This window comes from Salvelinus sp. IW2-2015, linkage group LG20, assembly GCF_002910315.2.
Source record: "Salvelinus sp. IW2-2015 linkage group LG20, ASM291031v2, whole genome shotgun sequence".
NCBI lineage: Eukaryota > Metazoa > Chordata > Actinopteri > Salmoniformes > Salmonidae > Salvelinus > Salvelinus sp. IW2-2015.
The window spans coordinates 6,739,283-6,762,478 of NC_036860.1; the positions used below are offsets into that span (position 1 = coordinate 6,739,283).

General features: G+C 43.9%; 1 protein-coding gene across 1 annotated transcript; it reads left to right on the forward strand.

The window, feature by feature from the left end:
* The first annotated feature begins 535 nt into the window (after nt 1-535).
* LOC111980957 (serine/threonine-protein kinase 17A) lies at nt 536-15,209 on the forward strand. Its single transcript, XM_024012040.2, has 7 exons — nt 536-725; nt 6,166-6,378; nt 11,570-11,714; nt 13,032-13,158; nt 13,283-13,331; nt 13,509-13,688; nt 14,401-15,209. The coding sequence occupies exons 1-7, from the start codon at nt 628-630 to the stop codon at nt 14,684-14,686; spliced, it is 1,098 nt and encodes a 365-aa protein (XP_023867808.1). The 5' UTR covers nt 536-627; the 3' UTR covers nt 14,687-15,209.
* The last annotated feature ends 7,987 nt before the right edge of the window (nt 15,210-23,196 follow it).

Sequence of the window (23,196 nt, forward strand, 5' to 3'; positions counted from 1 at the left end):
AATGAATAAGAATATGTACATAGGTGTGTGTTTTTGTTGCAAAATCTAAGCGGTAGGCGGTAATGTTTGGTTACTTACTACCTGCATTAGAGGTGTAGTTGTGTCCATTTTTTAAAAGACATCTACAGAGGCAGTAGGAGTAGGCAACCTGTTGAATGCCACCCCAAGTAGGCTAGTGCCTGTCTATCAGCCGTGTCGTAGTATGCGCACTGCCTTTAACCCTCCCCCTTAACAAAGTCAAATGACCATTGGCTTTCATGTCACAGCGTCACTGAGAAAGCCTGGCCCTGAGATAGAGCTCAATTTTGGGACTGTCTATCCACACGCAAACCAACATACAGCGCTTGGCTTGATTACAACTGCGGTCTATTACCAGTTCCTTCATACTTTAATGATTCATCTGTCTATTTCTTGCCAGTCAAAGTCTTTTTCTGAGGGTCACAGAATTCACCTGGGGACTTTTTTTGTGCTGAGAAGTTTGCTGTTCTATTACAACATATTTTTCTCTTCGTTTATCTTCCTCTGCATTTTTTTGTGATGAAATTAACTTGAACGTATAGAACAGCAAATATAACTTCTGTCAAGGAAATATCTTGTATCATCTCTCTCCAAACGGACAGCGAAGCAATGATGAACAAGAACGGGATGGTGACAAAAATTCACACGAGAATTAGGACCGATCCTTTCACGAGCAATTATGAGTTGCTTGGCAGAGAATTGGGCAGGTAAGTCGCATGAAATGTTGAATAGGTTACCCTGTCCAGATCATGAAATGATGAGCTATAATAGATGTCAATGCGTGCTGCAGTGCGAAGTAAACACGGGGAGGCAGGGGTAAACGCACTGTTCAGTCTTTAAAGTGAGGGATTACAAATTGGAAATGTTTGTATTTTTCTCTCTGCACGTGCAAACGGGAATAAGTAAACATTTCACCGTGTCGGCCCAATCCGGATGAGTGGCGCTGGCACTGCCATGAAGACTCTCGTTCTGCGCCCATGAAATTGTTTTGTGTGGTTGGCTTTTTTTTTTTGCAAGGGAAATCTGTGGGATTTATTCATCTTTGTGTGAGCCCTGATATTTCTGGAATTTGATTTAAGTATAACCAGCCTGGTCTCATAGACTAGACGTAACATAGTAAACGTATATCTGGCATACTTAAATTTAGTATGATATGTTACTTTTGGTATGGTTACTTATGGCAAAAAATAGGTTTGTTGGCCAGGTGTATAACGCGAACGTCTAGCATGCTTGTTGGATTCTCATCGTGGACAACTTTAGCATTTTAGCAACTTTGAAACGACTTACTACTTTTTTGCTACTTTGCTACTTAGCATGTTAGCTATCCTTCCCCTAACCATAACCCTTTAACCTAATGGTGGTGTAAAGTACTATATATGTTTTTTGGGTGCATCTGTACTTTACTATTTATATTTTTCGCAACTTTTACATTCCTATAGAAAATGATGTACTTTTTACTCCATACATTTTTCCTGACACAAAATTACTCATTACATTTGAATGCTTAGCAGAACAGAAACATTGTAAAATTCACACACTTATCATGAGGTCCTCCCTACTGCCTCTGATCTGGTGGACTCACTAAACACATGCTTCATTTGTAAATTATGTATGAGTGTTGGAGTGTGCCCTGGCTCTCCGCTAATAAAAAATGTAATTGTGCCATCTGGTTTGCTTAATAGAAGAATTTGAAATTGTGTACTTTTACCTTTGATACTTAAGTATATTTAAAATGAAATAGTTTTAGACTTTTACTCAAGTAGTATTTTACTGGGTCACTTTTACTTGAGTCATTTTCTATTAAGGTATCTTTACTTTTACTCAAGTATGACAAGTGAGTACTTTTTACACCATTGACGCTTAACCCTAACTCCTAGCCTAGCGAACGTTAGCAGCTAGCGAATGTTAGCAACAACAAATTGGAATTCGTAACATATCAAACTTTTTGCAAATTTGTAACATATTGGATAAATTGCAATTCGTAATATATCATACTAAATGGATGGACAGCCACAAATGAATACATACCATATGAAACCTATTATACTAAATGGAGTGTTCGGATGACAACAGCGCAGGCGCGTATTTTCAATCACACTAAGGAGCATCATAATTATGTCTCTATTGTAATGAGAGCTGGTTTTGTTTTGGTATGTAGGCAAAAAAAAATTCATGGCTGATTTTCCATGAGTAAGGACTTGAGATGATAAATGTGATGCTAAATCAACCTTGTTTTTCTATGTGCTGTTTTATTTTGGGGCAGATGGTATGTTGAATGTTACTTCATTCTAAAACGGGACCATTTTTATGCTCATGATACACATACAGTATCAACACTAGCACAAAAAAAAGGTCCTCCATTTGGAATTTATCCCAGCCTCAATCAATGGCTTGTGAGACTTCTCTGATTCTCCTTCAATTGTGGCACATTCAGAGAATAAATTGAGATGTCAGAGAATAATTGTACCCTATTTCCCTAACTCTCCCCTCTGTTACTGCTGTGGGGGCCCTCGGTAGAAAGGTGAATATGCAATGCATTTTACCAGCCCCAGTATTATTAGCAGGAAATATGCTCTGACCTACTGGTCTCAGTAGCTGCCTATCTCTATATCTCCACCATCCAAGGACTCTCTGGCACACACAAGCTATTAACACAGGAAGAGATGTTTGCTATTATTCAGTTTTTTCCAGAATCCAGACCATGCCTACAGCCTCACCCATGGCTGTTTGTTTGGGATTGTTACAGTGGGCTAATTCCCTGCCAATCGGCCCTGTTTTGTCCTGGGGGTCAGGGTGGGGGATAACGTGCAATTACCTTCAGTCTCCCTCCGCCCTGCTCCGGCCCCCTGTTGTTCTCCACAGATCAGCGAGTGTGACCTACAATGCATTTGAACCCAGACACTAAAATGTGTGCATTCCAAGGCGGTTGAATGGGGGGGTCTCAGAGATTTTAAACTCCCGTTAAAAAGCCAGTAGCCAGGCTACTACTTCCCTAGGTCCAAAATGTTTTATTTAGAACCTGTTGACTAGGATTATTAAATCTTCTGGACTTGGGTCATCGCATCGTTTCTGTCTCAGGTGATATTGTACCAATACCCCATGCAACCGTCCTTTATAACTTCATAGGGAGTGGGAGACAGGGAGGTGTTACATGTTTCTCTCTTTTCTGGATAGTATGCAGTCGGGTGCTAAATAAAGACTCATTCACTTTGCCAGTTGGTAGCAGCCAGATTTCCCTGTCTGACACCATGGGACATCCTGGGCCAACAGCCAGGACCTGGGGGGGCTGTTTGAGCTCTGAGCGAGCCCAGCGTCCTCTCAGCACTTCTTCCACCCCCATCTCTCTCTCCTCCTCATCCTCCTCTCATTACCTCCTCGCCCCCACAACATCCTGATCTGGCCTCATAAATCCCATTAGGTGCAGGAATGTGAGCTGTGTTGGATGCCAGGAGAGCAGCGTGTCAAGATTTAGATGGCCAGTAGAAGAGGAGGGATGGATCTCTCCCCCCTTTCTCTCTTCTCCACTATGTTTGAGACATTGTGGCCTCTGGTAAACCTGCTGGAGTGGATTTCCGCAGTAACACCTTTGAAGGCTTCTGAAATCTGCCCCTGATTGCTTCCCTTCAATGACCCCCCTCCCTCTCTGTAAATATAATCACACAAAAATCAGGCATTTAGATAACGTAGAAGAGTTTTGACTTTGAGGACAAGTTACAAGAGTTGACATGAAAGGTATTGACTTCAAATGAGTTGGAACGATCCCTGTTTCTAGGTCAAATGGGTGTCCTCTGATATTTACTTAGCCTAGATTTTCACTATCTTCACTATGATTTAGAAGGACAGCAAAGGGGTTGTCATTTAGCAAAAATGTGTGGGTTTTTGTGTCGTCTGAGAGGAGTTTATGAACAGGAAGAGGAACCCAGCCTGTACTGTGTGAGGCAGCTGAAGGCGATCAGCTGTCTGTTTTTCTCAAAAGGGGAGTGACTCATGTCTGGGTCACTCCCTTTTTGAGAAACACAGACCCCACAGGAAAAACAGTTTCTCAGTTAGATTAGTGCCATCACCACCACAAGTTCCTGGGTTGGTGTCTATGCATACTGAATGAAAACGTCCTTTTATGACCCCCTGTTGATTTGGAGAGTGACACACCACATACATGCAGACATGATGACGTGAAGCTGCATAATGATAGATCAGCAAATCAGGTGTTGGTGTGTCTGCATAATTGCCTTTTCTGTGGGTTTTGGGATTTACACAACATGTTAAAAGCAACCTTCAAGTGGCAGACGTGGTTTCTGTCTGAGTGTCTCTAAGGAGCAGCTTCCTGCTCAAGGAGAAGGCTGAAAGTCATGTATTCTCTCATGGGTCAGACATTTGAAACATGTTGAATTCTATGTCTGTATCCACCTATAACCCCTGTGCTCTTGTCTCTGGTGTGTTACTACAGACAGTGTGTGAAAACAGCAGGGTAATGATGGCCTAGTTTAGCAACCTTTGACCTGTTGTCACCATCTTAAAAGGCCTCCTGTTGCTCCTCAGCATCGCCTGTGGTTTCTTTTCATTTCATCCACAGTTCCCAGCACAGAGGTAGCTGCTCTGAACTTGGGGAATTGGCTAATTAAAGAAGAAAGGCTTTGACTTTGACTGGTTTGGGTCTTTTGATTTGGAACAATGTGCCCTAGCAATCCTCACTAGGGCTGGGAACCAGTGAGAGTGAAGAAAGGGGAAGGAGGAACAGCCCACAGGGAATGGGCTTGTGCCAGCTAACATATCCAGGAGGAGTAGCAGGCTTTGGTTTACAGCACCGCCAGCCTGGAGGAAAGATGTGAGAAAATGACCAGCACCAAGTTTACACTCCCTCTCCATACAGACACTGCTTTTAATAGCAGAACTGTAGGGATGCCATTGTCTACCTGTGCAGTTTCTATGAATGGTTGCCTTTCACTGCCAGGCTCTGTCTGGGTAAAGACATTGACTCCAAAGCAGTGTCTGTCGTATGTCAAGTAACATGGCAGAAACAGTTGTCAGTTGAACCAGGGAAGTGAGGGAAGGCCAAAATTCACTAACAGGGATGCCACATGATTTGGTAAGAGAAGTTGCGGGCTCCATTTTCTTTTCAGGGGTTAGGAGGACTCTGCTGTGGCCTCCTAGACCCACTTCTCCCCTAGTCCAGCCCCAGGGAAGTGGGTGGTGCTGGTCGTAGTGCAGGCGCTGCCATGTTTGCTGGGCTGCCATGTTTGCTGGTCAGCCTGCACAGGCCTTTGTGTGGCTGTCCGAGGAGATGCAGGGTCCTGCTTACGGTCTGGGTGGAGGCGTTTGGGAATTCCATTTGTCCCCCGCTGCTGTAAGAATGGGAAGTGTACAAGGCTCCGTTATCGCCCTGGGATAGTGTTTGTAGAAGGCTGGACACAGTGGGGTGATTCTACACATCGGATTTCCTGCCCACACCCGCAGTCTGACCCGCAACACCTCTGCTGAATCCATCACTGTATGAAAGCAGCAAATGGAATGCTCAGATGGTATTCTAGAATTGTGGTTGTACGTTCCTCTTTTCTGTTCTCTGGGGGTGGGGCTTGTGGACAGACAAGCCCAGCTGTTGCACCCCTCTCTTTATGTTGACTTTTAAAGAGTGCAATTAATCTTATCACCCCCTCGCCTGTCCATACAGCCACTCAGGCCCAACCGTCACTCCCGTCTCCTGCCTGTCAGGCTCTCCACTGTGGAGGAGGAAGAGGAGAGAGGGATATCTTACTACACTGATGAGGGAGCCTATCACTTGGTGTTCATCATCAGTCCATTGCATAACAATGGTAGATAACTCCATGTGTATCCCTCTGTTTTGTAATACCACTCAGTCCACCTCTTCATTTTCCTTGGTGGTCTTTCAGTGGCCTGTGCATCCTACCTATTGTAATCTGTTTCACTGCACTGCATTTTTTTTGTTACTATATTGGTTGTGTCATAATTGTTTGGAACTCTGTGCTGTAATTGCTGTTTATCTCTCCCATGATTACTCCCTGCAGGTTCATGGCCAGAGTCAATCAGATTTGAACCAAATCAAACGTGTAAGCCTACTGTAAATGAAACTGTTAATTGTGTTTCTGATTATTCAACATATCCCTTCCCCCACTATTTTTCTCTTCCCAGGGGAAAGTTTGCTGTGGTGAAGAAGTGCATTGAAAATGCGACAGGGATGGAGCACGCTGCCAAGTTCTTGAGGAAGCGTCGGAAGGGCGAGGACTGCCGCATGGACATCCTCAACGAGATCGCTGTTCTGGAGTCAGCCAAGGCTAACCCTTATGTGGTGGCACTGCATGAGGTCTACGAGACCAACTCTGAGATCATCCTCATCCTCGAGTGGTGAGTAAACTCGTATGCATCAAAACGCAAAGACCATGGAAAAACGTGGTGTGCACAGTATGTGAGTGTGTATTTGGATCTCTGCACCACCCTTAGCTCATGTCGCCAGTGATGGGAGAAAATGCTGGTGATGGTAATCTAGAAGACCTTTTTAAACTCTCCGTACATGTTGATGCTCCACCACAATGCAGCACTGGCAGGAAAAACGGGATGAAATGATAAGGTTCCTAATGAGGGGGGAAATGAATAACCTTTATGCGCCATTTACCGAAAAAAAACTTTCCGTCTCTGCAGGTTTTTATCTTTCTGCGTAGTTTCGAGGGGTTTTGATGCGGTCGCCTGAGTAAAAATGTATTCTGCTCATATAAAACATGGGATTTTTTAAATGTCATCTTTGTTTCAGAACTGCATGAGATCTTGCGTAGACAGGATGTTGAGTGACGCGAATGTGAGAGCGTTGAGTTTCTTGATAAATGGTAGAACTTCCTGTGTTGCACTCTTTCTGCTGAGGATGCAGCTGCGTGTCACTCAAGAGTTTCTCACCTTAAAAACAGCTGCATGAACACGCACGCCAAACACACGCATGCCTGCTTGAACCTTGTAACCTTATAAGGTAATGATAAGTCCCCTGTGGTTGGTCGCTGTGCTCATAGCCACATCTCTGATTCTTGTTACCTTGCCGGACTGTGATTGTGTCAGTGCTTCTATAAACAGACGGACGAAGATGGACCAAATGACTCAATCTGGAAGATTCTTGAGAATAAGTATTTGTCACATGATAAATTTTAAGGAAAACTAGCATCAGTCAAATTTATTTCATCATGCATCAAAGCATCCATTCCATCCAAACACAGGTGAACCAGTCAGCATCTGAGCTGCATCCATCTGATCAACAAAGCACGGAGGTCAGGGTGGAAGGAAAGGATTTGTCTGGTGTCATATACTATGACCACTATCTAGTGTATGTGTCATGGCTGTCCTCCATGACCACTCTGGTCTCATTGTAATTAGGAGCCAGAGATGGTAATAAGCATCGTAATGATCCCCAAGCCCCATTACAAATAGACAACACCACACCAACCAGTTCATCTAGAAGAACAAAAGACTGTGTCCCCTCCTGACCCTGGTCTGGTCATAAACCACCCACATCTCCACCCATTCCCCTCCTAGACATAGAATGCTCCTGCAGAACAAAAGGTTCCCTATAGGGGGGGTGGTGGTATGTGCTTGGCCTTGGACCCCAGTGCGAAAGAGAAAGCAGAGCCACTATTTCATGCCTGCAGTGGCAGGCACTGGTCCATAGCCCTGCACTAGCTGCCAGATAACTTTGCACTTCCTTGTGCAGTCTTCCTTTGTCTGTCTGAAAGTTTTAGAGATTCTTATAGGCCTATGTTCATCCAGATCCCAGTATAGGTTATGGTTCCTAGTGAAATACCCTGCTAACTTGGTAATCTGCAGCCATTGAGATGCTGTTGCAGCCTGTATGACTGTGAACTCTTTGCCTGTTAAAGGGCTCTCTGACCTCAGCGTGGGCTAACTTTGCTGCAAACCAGAGAATAATGTTCCATTTCCTGTGGGTTTACATAGAAGCAGTTAGTAATGCTCCCAAAAGTAGAACACACACACACACACAGTAGCATGCGCATACACACACTCACACTCACACATTGGTCTGCACATAGCCACAACCACATCCCCACGCGACGTATGAGAAATGGAAATGATAAACAAAATTTTCCTCATCAGTAAGTTTAAACCCAGTCTGCGCGAGCACCGCAAACACACCACATAGCGACTAGTCTAAACGAAAATGCCACTTTTTTTAATGAGAAATGAACCTGCGTCGTCTCTGCTTAGAACGCATTCTGACGGTTTAATCAGAATGGTTTTCCGTACTCGGGGCACAGTCCATGGGCTGCTTCTGATGGTGGGGAATAGTTGCAAGAAATACATTTCTTCAATGGTTCTTCAACAAACATTAGATTGTCATCTGTGTTCCCAACTCTCTACATGTCTTCTCAAGGAAAACCCATGGTGTTACCAGAGATCAAACAACCCTCTAGGATGAGACCAAACATCTTACGTTTTTGTCATTTTGACAAATACAGTATTGTGCAGGTGCATTTCTAGAGGTCTACGTTATATGTGGGGAAATTAGATGAACCAAGTCACCTGACGTTAGCTGTGTGTACACTGTGACCTTGAGAAACTAAGGTTTGGTCCAACCCTCACACTACATATTTGTTTATCATCTGGCAAACAATACACGATACAAGTGTTGTGAATACTGTTTCACCTCAGAGGCCTTGAACTCATGACACTGCTGTAAACTGAGGTAACTTCAGATAAGAGGAACTCAAAATCCTAACCAATTACAGGCAATCGGATAGTCTTGGGAATGGCAGTCCGGTCCACAGATTGCCCGGCCAATCATAACCTTAGAGCAGCTTTAAAGCTTTACAGGGTATGTTTCTGAAAATGTATCACTTTGACTCGCTTGATCTTTCAGCGTTGACGGAATCATTCCTGAGGTAATTTTTTCTAGAACAGTTTTTCAGCCCCTCTGTAATTGGGAAAGAGGGTGATGTTTTCTTCTCCCCCGCTGTCCTCCTAATTCTGCTTTCATCCTCAAGTGTAACGGTATCTGATGTTTTTACGTGGGTATTGAAACATCTTACGTAATGCAAATTGAAACCCTCACCTCCAGTCCATGTCAGCCATTTATCTTTGTCACTTCAAATGTATGCAGTCCTCAGATAAGTAAATGGATTATATACGAGTCTTTGACCCACATCTCCACTGTCTGGCATGGGCTGGCCTTCATTTAAAACTGCAATAAAGTCTTCAGGAAATCTTTTTAGGAACTAGTAAAAGTGTTTTTGAGGATGAGGGCTGTCTAATAAATTGTATTCCAATTTTCGAAATGGAAAAACCTCCTTGAAAAACAGTTTGTACCGAGTTCTCTTCGTTCTAGTAAGGTTTGACACATCAAGTCTCCTGTAACGGAGGATGAGTGTTGTCACAGCATAATCCCATCTAAATGATGACAACTCTGAAACCAGAATATGTACTGTACTGAGTACACAATGCAGTCAACACACAGGCCTTGTGAGAAGTGATCAGTAGTAGGCTTTGAGGTTTGGTAGCTGGCCAGCAAGAGTAAAATGCCTATTCCTGGAGATCTTAAGCCCAGACTAACCGAGTTGGCTTGTGAGAATGCAGCCAATATCGTGAAGTACATACGTAAATACACACTCTGTCCCACATCCTCTCATTGAGAAGTCATGGCTCGTCGGTCTTCAGCTCATTCTCAAGTATCTCTTTGACCGCCCTCCGCCCAACCCTGATGTTCTGCGGGTGACGGCTACTGTGCGTCTCTTTGATGGGACTCTGCACAGTTCTTCTGTCTTAAGTGGATGGGGAAACCATTCCATGTCATCTGTCTGCTGACTGACAGTGGGGAGACTGATCCACCGAGGCATAGAGGGAGAAATGAGACCATACAAACATGATGGCAGGAGATGTATCAGATCTTTCCATAGTGCTTGGAAAGTATGTCCTCAGTCCATTTAATTCCTACAGGATGGGTTTTGTTAGTACTAAAAGCCTCGTCTCCTTCTAGATGAGTTTATTGAAGTACTTTGGAGGGTATCTTTGTTTCCGCCTATTGGTAATTAGTTCAAACGGGGAAAGGAAGGGGTGGGATAATTAGACCTATTTGAGTCAATTGTATTCAATTGAGACCCGGCACATGGAACAGATGAATAATGAGTGGCACGATCAGTTAGCTTTTAAAAAAAATTGTATCATGCAGTTGTCAGCAAGCATAAATCCAAGCCATGCTTCCAACGACACACTGATGTCTCTCATTTCCTCTCGACCCCCCCAAAACTGGTAAACTAGGCCTGCTATGCACATTTGGTATACATGGGTACTGTAGGGACTTTGGAGGGGGGGTCAAAAGAGACGGCCAGCAATAAATGCGTGGAGCCCCAAACGAAAGGGGATTTATATGGCCCACTGATGGATATCCAGGAAAACAGGACCTCATATTTTCACAGCTGAGGACAGTGAAGGTGAGGATGCAACGGCGCGAGGCTAACCGGGGATTGGGTGGTGTGGTTATGTAACAGTTATGCCCGGGCCATGGTCGCAGATAAAAAGCATGTGTGCTGACTAAATCCCCCACACATGGCTGTGCTATTTGGCAAGCATCCTCTCTCCAGGCTTTTCATCTGCTTTGGAGAAACATCCAACACAAATCTGCCATGTCCCGGACGGCATTGCTTACCATTGTTACACAAGCATGACAAGAATTGACAAACCAGGAATTTGGCTTAACAAAAAAGATGTCAGCATTTTAATTTGGTAATTAGCCTTTCTATTTTCTAAGTGGATCCAAAAATAGGATAACCCCCCTAATCCTGAGTAGTTAGGAGTGGATGCCCAGATTGAATAAACTTCCAATTTTTGGGGAGCGACACAGCAGTATGGTGGTAATCCCAGCAATTTAGTGTTCTATCCACTACTGTAAACTATGGGATCGTTTCAGTGTGCTGTCACTGTCTCAAGTCTTAGGAAACTCTTTATTATACGACAGGGATCTCTAGTTTGATAGATTTGAAATTCTTTCCCCTTCGTTTTTTGTTTTTGACTTAACTGATCTGGAATGTGTGTGTGTAAACTCTGGCAAGTCTTATCCGGGGCTGGCACTGACTGATATGGGTCCTCGTATCTCGAGTCAAAGCTGAGGTCAGGGAGGCACCATTTTTCTTCTGATTTCCCTGTGGGAACGTCGGAGTGCCACAGACAGGAGTCACATGCTTTGTGTGTGGATGTGGAGCATGGACCCTGTTCCCAAGCCCAAAGTACAATAACCACAGGGCCTGTTGCGTAACTTTAAAAGTAGAAAATCACGGGCTAGGGCTCGACACACTTCACCGTGTATGTGATAACGGGATAGGGGTGGGATTGGCATTGTCATCATGTTTGAGTTGATAGTTGTACAAATGCAGTGATTTTACAGTGTAAGGGTGTAGGCTTCATGAGTGTAAATGCTTTACAATGCATAATCAGCAATCAATCACAGCAGCCCAAGTAAAAACTACAGATATAATAACCATGTACTGTTCGTTGTTCATCTCGTCACCATGGCTCTATTTTGATCCCCCATTGCCTCTGTGTTTTCCAGTGCCGCCGGTGGAGAGATCTTCAACCAGTGTGTTGCGGAGAATGACGAGGCCTTCACAGAGAAGGATGTGATCAGGTTGGCCAGACAGATCCTCACCGGCGTGGCCTTTCTGCACCACAACAACGTGGTCCACTTGGACCTGAAGGTCAGTAGAAAGCTCATCTCGGAACCCAGAACCAAATCCGCTACTAGTTACGGCTGTCAAAGCGAGAGACTAGTAAAAAAAAAAAACAGGGCACCCCTGGAATGGTCGACTGTTTCTCAACTGCCATATTTCTCCCCTTAAGCAATGAGAAACCCTTAATGTGGCAGAGCAGTAACTCTTCCTGTACATGGGACATGTCTAGCAAATAAAGACGCCCATCCAAGTTACTCTGTCAGCTTTTAACGAGTGACAACTGTTTTTATGTGAATGCTGCATAGTTCTCGTCCCGGAGTTCCCGCTCTTACAAATGAACCCTGTCAGGGTCTGGTTTCTCTCTAGAACTTATTTTGTAAAATACTGCAGGGTTGTGTCACAGAAGACACAGAACAAAAGCTGTAAGTCTTATAGGTTTGTTTTGTCTGCCCAGTGATGTCAAAAACATTTTGTATTGTTGATAATGATGAATAAAAAGCTGTTTTGGAGCGTGTTAGAACTTGGCAGACAGGTTATATATGAAGAAACCCTCCTCTGATCCAGGGGGTTTATGAGCAGCGTTTTTGGGTGAGGGGGACTGAACCGACTGTCCCCAGACTAGATTTGATTGGCTCCCCATTTTCCTTTTCTACTCTCCCACTGATAGACAGTATTAAATCTATTCCTGGTGAAATGTCACAGGCTTGCTGTCTCTGGCTCTGGTCTGTCTCTCTTGGTCCTTCATTTATCCTAGATTTTTTATTTTTATTTGACCTTTTATTTAACTAGGCAAGTCAGTTAAGAACAAGTTCTTATTTACAATGACGGCCTACCCCACCAAACCCTCCCCTTACCCGGACGATGCTGGGCCAATTGTGCGCCGACCTATGGGATTCCCGATCAAACCCGGGATCGAACCTGGGTCTGTAGTGACAGCTCTAGCGACGCAGTGCCTTAGACCGCTGCGCCACTTGGTCCCCCAAGATGTCCTGGCCAAAGGCCCCAGGCCAGGAATCTAGCCAGTATGACCTGGAGGTTAAGCATCATATATGAGCCATCTAATCTGATAGGCCCTCCAAGACATCCAACCTTTCCTAGGAATCATCTAATAGGCTAAGGGGATGAACCTGGTTTAGTGGTATTGATGTAACCAAATTGAATCCCTCTGTGGGTTTGGCTTATTCATGTAGAGGTAGATTAGACTCTTTAGTGGAAGGCCTTGAGGCTCAATGACTACTCAACTGATTATCTATCAAGCATGGTATGTGACCTCTGTCTGTCAATTCACTTACCATGCACTCTTTGGATTTGGTCTAATCTGTCTATCTCGGTCTCTCCCCTCAGCCCCAGAACATCCTGCTGACCAGTGCCATCCCACTGGGTGATATCCGCATCGTGGACTTTGGCCTGTCCAGACGCATGGACAGTGTGACAGAAGTCCGAGAGATCCTGGGCACCCCGGAGTATGTGGGTGAGTCCTGCCTCCTGGCTTCTGCARTCRGWTTATATCAATAAGGAAGATAGATAAGCAATTCTTAACTTCAGTACTGTAAAATGTTTATYAGGACTAATTGSCGTTGTCTATGCTATTCCAGCTCCAGAGATCCTGAACTATGAACCCATCAGCATAGCGACAGACATGTGGTGAGTATGCGCTAAAGGGACTGTGTCAAGCAGATATCAGCTAGTGTCCTCAATACATCTTGGTTTTTCCAGAAGCCATAAAATATTGATCACCAGCCAGCACCACAGTGGAAATCTGAGAGAAATACTTCCCCATGTCTTGTAGTCTGACACCTTTCCCTCCTCCTCATCTCTCAGGTCCATAGGGGTCCTGACCTACGTCATGCTGACGGGCGAGTCTCCGTTCCTGGGGGACAACAAGCAGGAGACCTTCCTGAACATCTCCCAGGTCAATGTGGACTACTCCCAGGATGCCTTCGAGGGCGTCTCCTCCCTCGCCATTGACTTCATCAAGACCCTGCTGCTCAAAAACCCCAGGTGAGGAACAGGACAGGTTCAAGAGTCAACACTCACTTAGTTCAGTGCCACAGCCCGACAGATGTTCCCCCACATGTCCCATAGTGAGTTCAACACTGATTAACAGGTGAATGATGTCATTCATACTGCTGCTTGCGGCACATCCTCGTTAAGTCTCCCGATGCGTGGTAATGCATATGAATAATTTAATATAAGGATACTGGTCCTTGTTACGTTTCATCTATTAACACATTCTGTGTCACCACTGTCACTATTTGATCAAGTGTTCCAGCACAGAAGGGCTAGATACTGTATGTCACCATCATGTCTCAATGACAAACAGCAGTAGTCTATCGCTGTGATCCAGGGCCATAATCTTCACTCAATATAATTTAATTGCTGCAGATTATCGGCAGTATCTGAGTAATCCCAATGTCTGTCATGTCTGAGTAATCCCAAAAAGCGGAATCGCTGGGATGAAAAAGTGGTCTTTGGTGGTTTTTCAAAAAGACTCAGGGAAAGAAGAGTGTCTGAGGGAAGGGGAGGGAGAGGAAGTTGTATAACTGTGTATTTGTCACCTTTTTACCATTGGCTTTCCTCTACATATATTCACATGAGCTATTTCAGTTTTACTTTCAAAACGGATGAATAGAAGCTTTAAGGTCCTTGCTGCCTAGACATTGATGATTGATTTGAGATCTGACACGCATCCTCTCCATCTGTGTGTCCACAGGAAGAGAGCCACTGCAGCGGAGTGCCTTAACCACCCCTGGCTGAATGGACCAGCTGACCTCTACACCCAGCTCCACGCCAGCTCTCTACCCTCATTGGACGAGCCTGAGACCAGCCAATCAGAGTCTGAGCCTGAGAGCCCGGCACCCTCCCCAGAGCTGGAGAGCATGGGTTCGTACCTGATGTGCCCCGGTCAGGTAGACCTGAAGACAGGCCGCAATGCCTTTTCCTTCACTTCTGAGCCCTTCGCCGCACTGCCAGAGATCCAACATGAGCTCATCTGCTGAGGAAGGGCTCCACTAGACACTGTGTGTGGTGACTGACTGGACTGTTGTCACAGAATGGACACTGACTGGAAGCCAGTGAGACCTGGTCTGGTCCGATGCAGGGCCTCCAGTTCTGTTTGACTCTGTATGTGTGCTGCTGCTACTGCTGCGATGGATGTGTGATATCTGTCAGCTGACCGTGTGCAGTAAATCCATGCGTGTTTGATGCATGTTACCCTGTGCTGATAGTGTGCTGATGCGTGGCGTCTGGTAATGAGCCACAGACACACTTTAATGCATGTGTAGCGAGGGTACTGTAACTGTATGCGTGCTGTGAATGGAAGGAGTGGGCCAGTTCTTTGTGCTCGGCTATGAAGACTAGAACAGTGGGACTGACTTCATCCATCACTTGGTCTGGTCTGCACTCTCAGTGAAGGAAGTCCTGCTTTGTCCCAGGCTGGGTTGATCCCTTGTTGGCCCTCAACCTGGCTCTCACCTTGGCTGCCCTTCACGTTCCACTCCCTAACCGACCCTTGAACCAGGACTTCGCCTCTCCTTTGTGAGGATGTAACTGCTCACCCTGAGAGGAAATGACGTTGGCCAACAGGAAGTTGGAACCACTTTGCTTTTGTTGAGGTCTGAACCTTAAATGCCTTTCATGATGATGTTGATTATGAAGGATGCCAATGTGGTTAGATAGATGTCCCTAGATGAGATGCTGCCTACGCAGCAAAGGAAAACTGACTGACTGTGTTAGGGGAGTGCCCTCACAGAAACCAGTCAGAGGGTTAAATAGTCTTCTCTGATTTTGTTTGTGTTCATATGACCACTTCAGGCCTCCAAACACATAGAAAGCCATCTCAATCACCACATCTAATTAAATCACATCTTTTGTTTAGTGTAAGGACAATCTTGATGTCAATTTAAAGCACTTTTTATTTTGAAAAATGAACTACACAAATGATCAAAGTATTAACCAAAGTCTTGATGAAATGGCTCAAAAAGCACAGTTTAGTCGAATGATTAATTAAGACACAAATGTACATGGCCACTTCCCACCATCTATTGTTAATATATTTGCATCACTCGTTTCCACCAAGTGCCATATAGTTCACCTGTTGTGTTGATGTTTCTGTTTATTCTTGTAAGATTTTTTTTTTGCTATTGTTGCACAATTTCCATGTACTCATGTTTGAAATATCAGTTTGCAATGTTGGATATGTCACAATATATTTCGCTTCAGGCTTTGTGAACAGATGTCTTTTTGAAGAGGAAGTGACTAGGATTCAATGACGTCACAATAAGTTTGAATTGTGGCGTTTTAATGACAGTTCAATGATTTGCAACCAATTGAAAGGCTTTGAAGAAAGCTCCTTTGGATATGTGGTGTTTGAGAGTGAAGAGAAATTACTCTTGAGGACTTACTGAAGTGTATATTGTTTGATAGTGTAAGAATAATCTGTAAAATATTTTAAGATCCATAATGTATGAACATTTTAATAATTATTGTATGCCTCTTTTTTTTTCTTTTTTTATCTCGACTCTGTACTTGTGACTTTCATTCCTGGTTACTGCTCATGAATTTCAGGCAGGTTTGCACTTGTGTCCAGGTGGACGTTACATTGAAATTAATAAATGTTGATGGCATGCCTCGCAAAAATGTATCGAAGAACAATAAATGTACATTTTGTATTAAACTATTCATCTTGATGAATTTACTTCATTGTGTGGTCTGTTTAGGCATGGAACAACCACTGCTTGTCTTGTGCCCTCAACCAGAATGCAGTTCCTTGTACAAAGGACCAGGGAACCATTGTGACCCATTTTAACCTTATTCTCCTCTTGTGTGCTGAATATCAAGTCTCTCCACTTGAAAAACATTCCTCAAACTACAGTATCTTTAGTTTACACTGAAGACCATTTCCCAAGTGTCTGTCTTTCCTGTTTTTGGTCTTTTTGGGGAAAACAAGTTAAATGTAGCAAGAACAACTGATGGGTTTCCAGAAATATCTAGCCACACTTCACAGGAAATACCAGTGTCACTTAAAGGGACAYGCTGCTCTGCTTTCTTCACTGGTGTGTACACACTCTAACCTGCTGCAAGTAAACAGGAGACAATGTCCCTGCATGCCAACGTTCTGGATTCTTGCTTTAATGTGCTCTTCCGCTGAGGGTCGGCACTAAGCCCAGTCCAGCTAGCTCCACTCAGGCCGTGTTGAGCTCTGGACGGACGGAGAGACTGGCCCTGCCTGGAGTGACCGTTTCCCTTTTATATCCTGCTCCTCAGACCTTTGGAATGCAAATGTTAGTAACTTTCCCCCTCCCTTTATTCACCCTTGTTAATATAGCCTTTGTTTTCTCAGCAGGAGTGGCTCTGTTTTACACCATTGCTATATTTTCACACCTACCAACCCCAGACACAAATTCACACCCTTGCACGCTCACATTATGCAAACCATGACAGAGGTAATAGTCATAGCCTATGTTGCTGAGTTTCACACAGTTGCGGGAACATTTTGTCCTGATATCTGGAAGACAGCCATTGTGAGGATTTTAAAAATTAATTCAGGTGTAGTTATAGCAAGACCAAAGCCTTCACGGAAGAAGTACAGCTCAAAACCACTGGACCAATACAAATGAAAAGAATAAAGCAAAGCTTCCATAGACACTAAGATAACCTGCTCTCTGGAGGAGAAGCAGATGCAAAGGCTTTGGAGTAGAGGTTTTCCTTTAGTTTATCAGTCCTGGCCATCTTTTTCCACCATAGCAGGACATAAATTGATTCAATGATCTGTTACAGCATCTAACTCATCTCAATTGACCTTCACCCTCACATCTCCAGCCATGATGTTAGTAGTACTCTGTGTGAACTGTTTTGCTGATGTACAAAACAAAATGTGGCCGTTCCGTCCGGAAAATGTCAGACGTCTGGATTCTAAATCGTTCCTGCTAAAAGCAGCCAGCGAGCTTTTTGTTCCCTGGTAACCAAGCATCCTAAAAGAGCAGAAGTTGTCACAACCTTGATCCCCGAGTTGAAAATGTAACAGGGAATCAGAAAAGCAGAACGTGGGGAAGAGGAGGAATCTTTTGTCTTCCCATATCGACACCATTGACTGAACTCAACATCACCAGTTACAAAACCAAGATCGACCATGTTTGACAACAGGTTGGAATTAGGGATATGGACCACTGGACCGGTGTTCATTTGAATTGTTTGAGCATAGAGCAAATAGAATGTTGGACTTTGTTCCATAAGATCATATCGATATGACGTCTTGAGAGATCTTCCTTATGAGATTAGTGTGAAGGCTGTTTGTATGAAAGACCAAGCCAGCACACGGCCTTACCATGCTCTATTTCAATACTTAAGGACATTTAGCAGCTGACACCATGGGAATAAAATGACTCTTTTCTTTTATACCCCTGCATACTTATTTTTCTCTCTCACTTTTCTCTCTTTTTGTTTGTCTTTATCCGTCATGTTTCTCTGGTGCTCTTTCATATTTCATTCACCCCGTTCTCTTCAATCTCTAGATCTCTCAGTCAGTCTTTCAGCTTTCCTAGAAGCTGCTCCCTCACACCGTACATAACGGGGAAATTATTTGATGCTTATGTTCCTGATTAAAGTTTCATTATGGTGTGATCATGTTGATGTCAGAATAGTCAAGAGGGGGGATCACAAAACAATCCCTGCTCAGGGCCTTGGAGGGGGTAGGAGGTTCGGCTGCCTTAGGATACTCCCTCCCTCGCTCCACCCCACCCCCTTTACGCTCTTCTCTCTCAGGACCTGCTCACCTTTTAAATATCAGAACTTGTATCAGTTTGACAAGCTTTGTATGTGAACAATTATTAAGGCATTGTTAATGGTACAGCAATTAGATTCCAGTGAACTTTCTGTGCCATGTTGTTCAATAGGCAAGCCTGTCAATCTATCAACCCCTCATCACATCACGTGGCATTCCATTCCCATGGCCCATCCAACAGCGTTCCAGCAAATGACTCTAGTTGCCCTCTAGTAGCACAAGTGTAGCCTACAACATTGACAGTTCATTGACATACCAATTCATCTGGCATGTGCCTGTTTGTCTGGCCCTCTCCAATTAGTTTACTTGTTGTGTTACATTCCAGCATTGACCTCAAGTATCTCATGTCATCAAGTGCAGTTCACAGGAGACTGAGAGAAAACTCACTGAGAAAAGACTCAGATGGTCATGTCTTTGTGTTTCATGGCCAGTAGTGTTTCCTATTGATAACACGACCAACCACGGCACGTGCAAATACTGTTCCTCTCATGTGCAGTGACGTTCTGCTCGTGTCCTCTATAGATATCAACTAAGACAAAATAAAGAGAAAATTGCTTTCACAAGTTAGTCCCGCTTTGAAGAGAGAAAAAAGAAAATGTTCAGAGAGCACAAAGCCTATCCTAACCACGGGTAATATGTTTCTCATGGCGAGGCATTCTCAGCCAAGACATTGAATGCCTTTGGTTAAGCACAGCTATTTATTCTTTCCCTGGAAAAATCTTAAGAACACAAAAGCATTCTAAACAAGAAGTTGCTAGGTCCGATGGCTGATGTCTGTTTTTTCTCCGTCTGTGGCAACTGTATCCTGCCACAACATGGAAGAGGCATTGGCAGAAATGATATTATTGAACTTGGTGATACTCAACTCAGGGGGATCTTCTCAACTTCAACTCAATACCTTTGAAAAGGCCCCAATCAAAACAAGAGGCACAGCTAAGCCAGTCCTTATTGGGTTCATTTTCTGTGTGGTGGGTAAGCTCACTGACAGCAAAAAAAATACTGCCAAATACAGTTGTTTGGACTGGAGTACTGTACACGCACAAACACACACACACACACACACAAACACTAACGTGAATACACACAGGCACCCACAGTGAACTCTGTGGGCTCATTGTGACTCTACTAGTGTGTAAGGGAGTCCAGTGTTTCAGAGTGAGGGGGAACAGAACTGAATCTGGTGGTCTGGATCATTCAGAGCTCTTAGTCATTTCCATCCCAATCCCACATGTATACTGTTCCCTTCAGCTCTGGGGTTCTGGAACAGTCAAGTACACAACACGCTCTCTAGCTGCTATAGGCTGATACTGTTGGTCTTTCCCTCCTCTCCCGGCCTATCTCATGCACCAACTATCTTTCTCAATACCTCTCTACCCTGTGACTTCTTCTACTCTGCCACGCTTGTAGTTGTCAAAGAGGAAGGGAACAATACAACTCTGGCTTCCTGGATTTTAATTGCAAGCTATGACTTGCGATTCTTCAGTGACGTGACATAACTGCCACTTGGTGTGCCCATGTGAGTTGAGGATCAGACTATTTACCATGATGGTTTCAGCTGGTGGCTGGCATTAGCTGTTTTTGGTTCTGGTTTGGTGACATAACTGTCATGTTGTGTGTGTGTAAAGGAGAATGGTGACAATGGTGTGCTGTGTGATGATATGATGGCCATGGCAGCTGGTATTACTGGTTCTGTTCCGGCGGGTGTGTTGATGAGGAGGCAGGGAAACCAATAAACCTGTGTTCTTTCAGTTTAGKACCAGCTGATGTATCAGGATACCATGGAAGAACTTGTTGGAACCCTCTAAGAATACTTTCAAGGTTGCTCGGGGGAGCACAGGACACTTTAACGAGAAGAAAGGCTGTCATCGGTTAATGTGTCTGTAGCTTCTTCTTCCTCCACTCCACCTCCCCTTTTTGTTGTTATGTAACTCACTCCCACAGAGGTGTGTTTGTGTATGCGTGTATAATGCCGTCATTAGAGTCAGATGTTCATATTGTGAGAAACTTCCTGATGTAATCGGCCAAATCGTTGTGCACAAAAAACCCAGCTGATAACAATGGCGAGGCCAGACAGGTCGTGGAAAAGTGTTTCTGTAACAATGTTATCAGAGCTCTTAGCAGTAATAACACTATCGTGAGGAAAAGCCCTAGCCCTCAGAATAGGGGGTTTCTCTGTCCCGGCCTCACCTGGGCGTTTAACATACCTAATGTACCTGTCACTCAAGTGTCTAACGCTCTCCTTTATCATCTCATCTGTCTTTCCGACTCCACCTTCTTACACTATCCGTCAGCTGTGCCAATTTAAGTTTAAGGAGTTTTTCTTTAACCTGTCTCAGGATAAACTGACAGATGGTACATTATTTAAGTTTAAGAGGTAGCTACTGCTGTGGGGAAAGAGAGGGGCCTTCAGAGGAATGTCAAGAGGTAACAAGTCCTACAACTCCCAGGACAAATTGTCTCGTCTTTCCTCCTCTGTTATTAAAATGGCAAACAAACAGGAGAGACTTGATTTCTTCAATCAGTTTATTTCTGTTTTTAAGTCAGATATTTTACTTGAAAGATACATCTTCTAGGACTGGGTCAGTCATCCTGGTCAAATGGTAATATGCTATGGTTAGGCCATGTTCCACAGTCGGGGTCATTAATGATCCTGTAATTCACAGATCATTTTACTCCATTACTGAGTAACGCCTGTGGTTTATAGTGGTGCCTTTGATTAAAGCTAGAATAGGATTTTCCTCATTTCAATGTGCCTGCAACTCAGACAGTAGAAGCAGATGCACATTGGAATAACTAAACAATAACTGGGGCTAGAAATGATTGGATGTGTGTGCCGCCAGTTTGTCACCTCTAAGAACCTTGTGGTTGGCTGAGCACTGGGGTTGTCACATCCAAGGTTCATTGGCCCTAATTGTGGGAGGGGGAAAAAAAGTGCCGACCTAAAGAAAAGCATATGATCGATCRAATTCCGRAAAAAAAAAAGCTTCCATAAGCCTGTCAAGAGGATGTTAAAGGGGTGTTAGAATCARGCTAATGAGTTTAGCAAGGTACACAATGTTCCAATTCCATGGTAGAGTACACTGCCGTCCCTATAGACCTGTGTACTGTACACACAGGCCACACACAGACAGGCAGTGTACAGTACACACAAGTGTATAAAAATAGACTGTGCAAATAGTTATTCAACAAAATACTGGGCTTTGAAATGGAGGGGGGGGGGTGATACCTACCACAGAGCTGTGACTGTGCACATATTTGTACCTAATTGATTAATATCACATCTTGAGCCTGTAAGTCCCTATATCTTACTGTACCTGGATCATTGGATGTGAAGAGATTTGAGAATCAGAGCCAGTACAATTACAACAGCTGTAAAAGCATATTTTGACCCAGGAGAAATCTCTTGTAACCATACTAGAAAAAGAACATTCCAAAGGAGATTATTTGTGGTCAGTTAAAGAACACTGTATATTTTAATTAGGTAAAGGAGAAAAATAAACTCATCCTTACTTTCTGCTTTGAAACATGACCAACGGGGGGGGGGCTGGTGATGTAAACACAGTGGGGATTCTAGGCCTCTTACGCAAGCCAGCTCTTACTGCTGCTTATCCATGACACGCTGGGAAATAAAAGTTCGCTAAATAAACAACTATTATTACTTTGTGCTGTTATGACAGATGGGGGGGCCTAGTGTTGAAGACCCTAGAAAAAAAAATATTGTCAGGAGAAGAACACAGTGTTCCCTCTTTCTCCCAATGTCTAAGGACTACTGTTTAAAAAGGGCACGTCACAGTAACACATGGATCAGAACCACACCAGCCTCAGGGCCACACCATGGAGACAGAGACCCCATAGACATAGTTCAATTGAGGAGCCCCTCGACATGCCTTCCCTTGTGTCGTCCTTATTCCTKGAGATAAACCAGATCAGGTTTAATTATGGGATTGAGGGGGGCTTCTATTTTCAAGCTGTCTTCCACAGGATAAGAGGGTCAATGTGACTCTGAGCTAGCTGTGCAACAGGAGAAATATCTAGTGTGCACTTAAGATTTTTGGAGTAATCATATCATAACACAATCCCCTGCCATAATAAGTCTTAATCAGGTCAATCCATTATGCAATGAATAAAAAGTGGTTTACTTTAAGAAAATAGCGGATGAGTGTACCTTGATGTGCTACAGTAAGTGCCCAGCCRTTTCTGGACTCATTTCGGTTAGCACGGAGCTTTAAGAGATCACATTCCAGCCACAAAGTACACATGTAGAGCAGGTCATTCAAATAATTAATGTGTCACGGAGACGTTTTAGCTGATGTTAAGACCTTTTTACACATATATCGGATTCTGGTAGGACAGCCAAGGAAAAGTTCCCTTACGGTGCAAATTAAGTGTCCTTCCGTTGACAGCTAGTTTTGAAGAACAGAGCACTGTCTACTAAATAACATTTACCTTACTTGAATGATTCAAGTGAATAAGCTTTTGCAGTGAGAATGTGTYTGGCTGCTYGACCAGTGATAACTCCAGTGCAATAGCTCCCTCATGGGGACTGCTGAGAAACTAGACACTGATGCTGAAAACCATACCGGCACTACACTCAGTAACCACCAGAAAGTGCCCTTGGCTTGGTTTTTGTCATCCCTGTATTCATATAGCCAAAGTTTCAGTTTTAGCACAGGCTTAGACCTTGACGTTTGTGAATGTATATTGAAAGCATGCATAATGCATTAACCA

What these genes read in the sequence shown, in the direction of transcription:
- LOC111980957 (XM_024012040.2), top strand. Translation starts at nt 628, where the DNA reads ATGATGAACAAGAACGGGATGGTGACAAAAATTCACACGAGAATTAGG. An exon ending in ATCATCCTCATCCTCGAGTG is followed by an intron (nt 6,379 to 11,569) that starts GTGAGTAAACTC and finishes TGTGTTTTCCAG; the next exon opens with TGCCGCCGGTGGAGAGATCT. An exon ending in TGGTCCACTTGGACCTGAAG is followed by an intron (nt 11,715 to 13,031) that starts GTCAGTAGAAAG and finishes CTCTCCCCTCAG; the next exon opens with CCCCAGAACATCCTGCTGAC.